Source organism: Tachypleus tridentatus, chromosome 5, assembly GCF_004210375.1.
Source record: "Tachypleus tridentatus isolate NWPU-2018 chromosome 5, ASM421037v1, whole genome shotgun sequence".
Taxonomy (NCBI): domain Eukaryota; kingdom Metazoa; phylum Arthropoda; class Merostomata; order Xiphosura; family Limulidae; genus Tachypleus; species Tachypleus tridentatus.
The window spans coordinates 40,187,881-40,197,372 of NC_134829.1; the positions used below are offsets into that span (position 1 = coordinate 40,187,881).

Below are 9,492 nucleotides of genomic sequence, written 5' to 3' on the forward strand. Positions count from 1 at the left end.
GGAAGCAGAATGCCTGCAGATGTGCAAGTTTTATCAAAGTACTAAAAAAGATCTTTAACTAAGGAAGAGGAAGTGTAATATGAGCAGTCAAGAAATAGTTAGAATCGCACACTAAATATGTGAAGGGACAGGTGTGGAGCTAATATGACGATATTTTTAATAGCAAAATAGCATCTAAATGAATACACAGAATGAAACATTTCTGCTACTTATACACACATTTATGTTTCAGTAATACCCTGGTATTAAGTAGAAATCAGTTCAGTTTTTATAAAAGCAAAACTGACATAATAAACAATAATACGATTTTATTTGAATCAAAAACTTTATTATCTAACAAATTGTATTCTCCTGCACAGTAATATAAATATTTTGTCTTTGCACTTTTCACTAATATAAACAAAATATGTAATTAAACATGAAAAAAAAAAGACAAAAATATAATTTTGTCCTGTATGTAACAGGATTCAGAAGGAAAAAAACACAGTGAACCAAATTACCGGTTCGTTCTTCAATCTGAAACATGCCGGAGATGGTTCCTCCACCCACAAATCCAAAATGGATGTTGTCTCCATCCTTATCACTAGCCACTACAGTCGTTACTAATGTGTTAGGTCCTGCATTTTCATCTACATTAGGAGTGTAAACATCTTGACTGAACTTGGGTAACTCATCATTCTTGTTTTCTGTATAGATACGGACAGTGGCAGTTCCAGTGAGCTGAGGGTCCCCATGATCAGTAGCTTCTACTGTAAACTCATATGTGTTGTTAACATCAGCATCCAGTCGTTTATTTGAATAAATGGTTCCTCGATTATCAATTGTGAAGTCTTTGCTTTGGATTGTATATGTTATTTGAGCATTGTCATAGGAATCCAAATCTGATGCAGATACTACAAGAAAGTAAAACAAAATAAATGTAGTTTATTTTTACACGCTGTGAAAAACATGATAGAAGTACTTTCAGTCAAGAAGAACTGATAAAAAACTATAAATGAACTCATTTAATACACCTCTAATTCTGTACAATATTTATAATCAACTTTAGGAAAAAATCCCTCTAGTTTTGGTTCAAAACTTGCAAAATTCTCAGTTTTAAATTATTATTTTCCACAATAGAGAATTGCAAGTTGCAGTGGTTATGATTACAATTGATACATTTTAATAATGTACTGTAAAAGATTACTTAATTTCTGAAAAGAAATACAAATATTATTTTAAATCATGAAGAGCTTTGCGTAAAACACAGTAAGTTGCAGAAATAAACAAAGGTTACTGACGCTAAAGCTATGGTTGTTAAGATGTTACATTCATGTCTCAATAAATTTTTTTCACTTTCCAAAATAATTCAAAACTTGCCTCTTTATTGAATGGAACCATTACTTATAAAAAAAAACACATTAATATTTACTTTTCATTAATAGACTAAATAGATCTAATATCAACATTCAGTAACACTTCTAATAGTGTTAAATACAGTATAATAAATTTACTAGTTTTTTTTTCTCTAATTGACATGGTTAAAACTTACTATGAAATATATTTCCTTTGTTAGATGAAGAAAAACAAAAGCATTAAATAGTAAAAAACAAAGTAACAAGACATGAGACTCGGAAATCTCACACATAGTTTACTCTAAATCTTTTGTTTCAGAATCTGAAAATACTTTATGTAGGGGCAAAAAATGTGAAATATACCTTGTAGAATTGAAGTTCCAGGTGGAATATCTTCATCTACGTTATGAGCTTGGTAATCAGGAAGCTCAAAACGTGGAGAATTATCATTCATATCATTCACTGTAATTGTTAACTAAAAGTAAAAAAATAAATTTATGAAACAAATATTTAAAACATTGTAACAAATATTTATTTTAGGCTGAAGTCAAAACCTGATTCCATATATTTATACATTATAATATTTAATTTCCAAATCTACAGCATGTTGGCTTATTGCTGCATTTACTTGAATTAACATTCTTTACTTTAATGACACAGATCTTCACACAACAACTTTCCAATTTGTTGTAAAACATGTTTTCCATAAAATCGTAATGTTTCCTTGATTTCTTATGTTATCAAAGCATACATGAAAGGATTGGATTATTTGCTAAAAAAAACTTTAATTCTGCTGCAAACACGGTCGAAAAAAATCAATAAAACCCTGAGTCAAAATGTAGACAACAAAGATTTATGGTGATTTGATCCATAAGTAGGATGGTCTTTTTGTAAAACTCAAGATATAATACCCTAGAGCATTTTCAAACACTGATGGTATCTGCTTCACTACCATAATGTACCATCTGTATTCCATTGTCCTACTTCAACCCCTTTCTTATTCTATGTAACAATACTAATTTATACAAATTCCAAACAATATGTTAGATTAGTCAGAAGGTGAACAATAAGACTTTAAAAAGATTACTCTGAATATGATTTATATCTTGACTGATACCCTTACAAAGTCATGGAAGGCTTAAGTATAGATGATCTATGAAAAAAAAAAGATGCATCACTTTATTATGTAGATTTTACTCACTACTGTATTCTTGCTGTTAAACACTAGTTCTTGAAGTTTATTCATGTAAAAAACGCTTTTTAGAAGTACCATATGTCTTAGATTGTTGAAAGATCTAGGGGCATTATGTTCTTCACTTTTAAATTCACCCAACAATTTTTACCAAGACTATGCTGAACCTAAGATTTAAAGTAATGGCATTAACTGGGCGAGCAATCTAACAACTTAAATTTATTAGCACTCCTGTACCTAATGATTACTTGTGTTTTGGTTAAAACCAGTAAACCCAAAGAAACATCTATTCAAGCCTTTTCTCACAATACTAGGCTTATTCTTGCTGTACTTTGAAAATAAAAACTGGTTGTATAATAATAGTGTGTGTGGTTTTGGATAACTAAACAAATTTAACCTGATGTACTTTCAAAAAAAATCTAAACATGATTAGCCAGAAGATGGATTATTCTTATATCTGGTGCTTAGTACTAGAGAATAAAGGATACAAAATCCCTGTTGATAAGTTCAGAGAGAACTTCAGTCGAATATAAATTTTCAGTGCAAATGTGCATTATTAACAGTGGGTATGTTGCAAAATGTGGGTACTTGGCTAGATGCTGATAATATAATGTTATAACTTATAATTGCTACATGACCCAAGTACGTAAAAAGCGGGGTTACTAAAGTACCTCCACCCTCTCTGCTTAAGACTAATTATACTGTTGTGATACTTAGATTTAAAAAGATCAGTTTCCAGACCTCAGATCTAGAAGTTTGTTTATTATTGTTTGAAGAAACTTCCTACTTAAAGTACACACTATTGTAAGAAAATTATCTCAACTCTAGAGCATATGGCGCTTAGATCATCTCAGCATTGTTAAATGAATGACAAAGCGATCTTCTTTTTACTCACATCAACAGACGTTGAAAATCCCCCAGAATCTTCTGTTGCTGTTACAACTAAAGAGTACTTCTTAGGTTGTCGAAGATCTTCATAATCAAGGTCTTTTGCCAATTTAACAATACCAACACTAGGGTCAATATTAAAAGTGCCTTCTCCTGATCCTTTGGCTCGTAAAGTGTATCTAATCTGCCGGTCAGCAAACGACTTGGCCTTTACCTCAATAACACTGCAATAACATCAACAACATTCAGAATTCATCTTCCAATATTTAATTACATGTTATACATTTCACAGTAATAGTTCAGTGGAGTAAACTTAAATTTGGATTTGATTCCCAGTTGGATCGGGTTGTTAAGTACCAGCCATGTAAACCTAAGATACTCAAATCATTTTCTCTTTTCTTTTCACACTTTCCTAGAAAAATCCTTTTGATTTTTACAAAGTTCATTATGTGATATAGATAACAGCTTCAGTGTTAAACATATAATAATTCCAAAGGAACACAGGTTCATAATTTTTGTGTTCAATATATCCGAAGAAACTTCTCAAATAAAGATATTTTTAATTCTTGATAACGAGAAACCCACTTGAAATAAAAATGTATCTCAAAATGGCTGGTATTGGTATTAACACTTATTTTGATAAAGAGAACAACGTTTTGACCTTCCTAGGTCATCTTCAGATCTTAACCTAGGAAGGTCAAAATGTTGCTCTCCACCAAAAAAAGATGTTAATACCTATACCAGCCATTCATCTAAAGATATTTTTAATCAGCAAGATGTTCCACTGCTTACTTTTAACTTTCATTATTAACAGCTAAAGTTTAACCATTAACTGAATACCCTGCAATGAAATACACGTAAACCTCCAACAAACAGTATTGATATGTGATAATAACCATTCAGTAAAACCTCTTCACTCACTACTTGATTGAAAAGCTTTATAAATAAGTTACACTCCCAAAACAGAAATGAACTTAATTAATAATAGTTAAATTGAATTTTTTTACTCTGAATCTTTTTTTGGCTTTCTGGAATGCTAGTTTCATATTTCTCCATGTAAAACTGAGGTGCACGTTTCCCTCCCATCACAGACAGTCTCATCTCTGAGGTGGATTGGTATTGGTACTGGCTGACCTTTCCATTTCGATCTTCTGCCTTTACATACAACACATATTCTTTGTCCAGCATGAATGGTTCTTTTCCTCGAGTTCTTACTTCACCAGATCTCTCATCTACTTCAAACCTGCCACCAGCTGAGAAATGTCAAGATAGAGAATGAATACATGTCAAGAAGATATCATACTCAAATTTTGTTTTGTTTGTTCATTTAGAATTAAGTACAAAGCTTCATAATGGAATATCTGTGCTCTGCCCACCACAGGTATCAAAACCCAGATTTTAGCAGTGTAAATCTGCAGACATACCACTGTGCCACTGGGGGCTTCACTTAAATATGTTGTATAATATTACATTAGATTTTTATTCTTACCTCACAATATGCTTTAATTTCTGTATAACACATTTATAATAATATGTATCACGTTAAACTTTGTCGCACTGCTTATGAATGTGTGTCTTCATAAAATTATACCAGAAGTAATACAAAAATATATTTTCAGGCTTTTTATTCTACTCAAGCAATTTTATAATTTAAATAATAAAGATGATTATATACATCTCATAAAAAGACTATTAAATGAATGTAAGAATAAAAAATCTAGAAGGTTTCTGATCATAGTATATCAAACAGATTTCATTTAATTAAAAATAAACCTACTTATTAAGCCTAAAAATTGCATGTACAGTCCTATTCAATCACTCCTGTTATATTTAAATTAGCTGTTTGTCATAAGTGTTCAAAAAAAGACCTAACCTAAATGTAGAAATTGACTGTCATAATATAATACACTCAACAACTGAAATGGCAAACATGTTCAGAGACTGGATATGAAACCATAATTCATAGAATATGTCAAATGCTTAACCACCACACCATGCCTGGTCAACAGTATAGGTAAGAAACACCACAAATCCTCAACCCATTTCTTTTGATACTCATGTATTTCCCAAGATGTAAAATCTAAATCTTCTACTAAACAAACAGAAATAGCTACTTCTCAATGTATCTAAATACTCTCTAATAATATAAGCATACATTAAAATACACTACTGTTTTTTCATAATTATGGGCTCTTCTTTCCACTGCTTAACTGAGTTTCCTAAGTGTAATACAGAATTTTAGGAACAAATAACACAATAAAACAGCGCATTATAAGTACAGTTGACTAACAATAAAATATCAAACTCTGTCACAAATTGTACATTTCTCACAGCACTTCTCTAAAATGAAAATGTTCCAACACTAGTTGGCAACACATTAAAAGCCAATGAAGAAACTTTCAAACTTTACATGTATGCAAGGTAAACTAAAACTTATTATGTGTTTATGAATTTATTACATTTCTGTACTTCTATTGAAAAAATTAGATGTATTCTTTGGAGTGAAAATTGAAATGAAATTCACAATTTTAAAATAGCTAACAAATCAAATTTCTCAAATGAATTATCACAGTTGTGCTATAATTTACCATGATGTAGAAATTATGGAATCAGATGGTTAACTCAAGTTTCACAGACAAGCTTGAAGGATAATTACATATAACATTCATGTGTTTTGTAGCTTTTTCTCTGAATCTTTCTTTACTTCATACAGAACAAGTCTGATAAGAAAAATACTGTCTTACTTCTGTCACGAACTAAAACATAGTGGATGTTGTGGTCAGTGTCTGGGTCTCGAGCCTGTAGCTTAAAGACAGGTGTTCCAGGTGCAGCATTGAGCTGGACCACAGCTTGCATTGGTAATGGACGATTGATGAAATAAGGTGGTTCATCATTTACGTCACGAATATGTATAATAATCCTCTGTCTATCAGGCTCTGTAACAAACAAGAAAAAATGCACTCATATAATTAAACACACGAGTGAAACTTAGAAAAATATGAATCCAGCCTGAAAGATATGTGGAAAAGCATAGTGAAAGTAATTCTAATATTCATAACAAAATTTTCTTCTAATAAGTTGATTACTATGGGAAAAAGAATATTTATCTCGTAAAATGCTATAAATGTAGCTGTTTTGTTCCATCACTGGCATTAAACTACTAGCAATATATAATGAAATTTTATTTCATAAATATTGTTGTACGTAACTTTTGTATATGTCAAGAACAGTTCGTGTTCTTCCAGTTGTAATTAAAATACTTTGATATAAGAAAAATTAAAAGGCTTTATGTTTGTGTTGTTCTAATTGTAGTTGAGAAATACTCTTATAGAAAACTGAAAAGTTTTATTTCACTTTTTAACTCATTACAGACGTCTTTAATAAAGTTAGCAATGCATATGAAATTATTTTTAAAGTAATGCGCATGATATGCAGAAATTTTGACGAGTTAACATGATTTCAGTGATGGTGAAAATCAACCGTCGGAACTTAACGATGCTTATTAGATTAAAGAACAAAGCTGATTGAATTACCAAACTGAAATAGCACAAAATACTACATTTCAGCTAGGATAACGACATATACACAGTAGAGAAAATTGTTTTTAACAATTTGTTATACCAATTGATTACGACAAAGCTTTACTATCAAAATTCAATTAAAATGGTATTCAAAACAAAATGCTAGCAATAATACCCAACAATCTACTAAAACAAACAAAAAACCAGCATATCTCGGAAAGATGTAAACTAGTCCTAATACATATACAATGGCCCTGACTTTAGACTTCATACCATAAGAACAATTGTTGCTAATTGTGCTTCGTATTTATTCTATAAATAATGACCATGCACCAGTTTTAAATGAAGTGTGCTAAAATTGTTCCATCAGAAACAAACGTTTTTCTGAGCTTTTGAAATTGAATTTAATTTTAAGTAGGTCTAGTTTATTATTAATACTTTGCATTCATTAAACAAGTGTAATTAATTTTTCTGAACTTTAACTGTTTTGTGTTTAATTAGTCCCCTGTTTTCCAACATGCTTTATAATTTCATATATTTTAATAAAAGTTTATATTTTATAGTCTTTGCTTGGAATTACGCAGAATCTATTGTAAATACAGAAAAAAGAAATCTTCCAAGTTCCATCTCTTTTACGTTTCATGCATAACATAAACTGTCATAATTGTTACATTGACCTATGGTTATTAACGCTTTTCAAATTTATATCCCGAAAAGTAAAATACTCAAATTAATTATTGTACAAAAAATATTCAAAGAGTTTTTAAAAAATCCACGATACTTGTTTTTTCTTAAACTTCGCGTTATTACTAGCGTTATTACAAAAATTAAATTTATCGTAAGTTATGTATTAATATAGATGAATCGAACATTCTACGCATACACATAATAACAATGTTTAAATTCATTTTCTTACAAATTTAAGCTGCACTTTTTTTCTTTTTTTTTTTTTTTTGCAGAGGACCACACAGTACATTATTCAACACTTCAAGACTCACAGGCATTTTATCAAATATTGCACAAAGTTCATTCTTTGAAAAGATGTTTAAAAATTTAAGTGCACACTAATCTATTTCTACGTCTTGATTCCACACGCTACCGATTAACAAATATTTTTACTGGAAAATCATTCTTAAACATTTTTCTTCTGCCGCTTTCCAGTTTTCAAAAATAACAGCATAATGTATGGGGACAATAAGGGATCTGTTGGTCCATCTAGACTGTCTCATTCTCTGTTATATATATTTTTTAAATTTTAAAGCCACTCCTTATCATTCATACAGTGAACGTTTGATGAGACGTCAGCATAATAGAAAAACGTAGCAAATAATTATGATTTTATGATATTTAATTATTTTCATATATATATATATACACACCTGTTTCTAGGAAGCCTAAATGTTCTAAGATTTTGTTATTATTCTATTTAATATGACCCAAAGGTAAAACGCATAATATGTTGTAGTATCTTTCAGAGAAAAGAACATCTGGCGTCAAAAGATGAATATGGTAAGTGCTGTCAGAACTGTAAAACTTTTTTTTTTAGTTTAACACTTGCTACTTGAATTAAGAAATGACTAAGATTTTTATATACACGTTCTTCCACATCTTTCCCGAAAGTATTGTGCTCCAATAGTAAATTAAACCAAAATTAAAAGCAACAAATATTTTTATTTCTTACTTTTGAAAGTCATGTATCATGCTGTGTTGTAGTTTACTGAATGCATATTTCTTCTCTTGATTTATGACATGGACACGTTTTACTAACGTCACGAGAGTATAAATTGCAAAATCAAGAATCCTTTATATGACGTAATTTTAGTATTTACTGACTGACTGACAGATCACATAATTCTGTATAATGGTGGAGAGGTTTAAAAATATGACCAGTCCAGCCACCCTTCTGGCTCCTCAAGGAAAAATTATGGTACTGTTATAGATATTGACTTATCATACAAGCTCAGCATGGTCATGTGGTTAAGGCACTATACTCGTAATTCGAGGGTCACGAGTTCGAATCCCTATTACATCAAACAGGCTCGCCATTTCAGCCGTCGGGGGGTTATAATGTAACAATCAATCCCACTATTCGTTGGTAAAAGAGTAGGCCAAGAGTTGGCCGTGGGTGGTGATGACTAGCTGCCTTCCCTATGATCTTACACTGCTAAATTAGTGACGGCTAACGCAGATAGTTCTCGTATAGCTTTGCGCGAAATTCAAAAGAAACCAAACTTATCATACTAAGAGGATAATAAACGGAAATTTTCTTAAATCCTAGTATCATAATTCGACGACACATTCTGAAGTAGGAAAAATAAAACATTATTAGGAAAGTTTAATGTGATTAATTGTTAAAGTAAACTTCAAACTAATTCACTTAATTCTTCTATAGATCTAATTAAAAACCAAAATATATTTTACTTTTACGGTTGGCACCTGGAAATGTATTGCAAATCATCCAGTAAATTTATTCCTTGGTATTACTCGCTACCCATCAGAGTAGATTTACTGTCTCATGGGATCAGGGTCATATTCAGTCAATACGAAAAAAAAGAAA

The 9,492-nt window shown here is 30.7% G+C and overlaps 1 protein-coding gene across 1 annotated transcript in view; it reads right to left on the bottom strand.

The window, feature by feature from the left end:
- Positions 1-9,492, bottom strand: part of LOC143250339 (neural-cadherin-like) — a 30,666-nt gene that overhangs the window by 18,292 nt on the left and 2,882 nt on the right. Inside the window, exons 2-6 of the mRNA XM_076500788.1 lie at positions 6,159-6,350; positions 4,428-4,667; positions 3,422-3,645; positions 1,698-1,809; positions 501-893 (exon numbers count right to left, since the gene is read on the bottom strand). Of these exons, the coding sequence (XP_076356903.1) occupies positions 501-893; positions 1,698-1,809; positions 3,422-3,645; positions 4,428-4,667; positions 6,159-6,350 (1,161 nt within the window). The remainder of the gene's footprint in view (positions 1-500; positions 894-1,697; positions 1,810-3,421; positions 3,646-4,427; positions 4,668-6,158; positions 6,351-9,492) is intronic.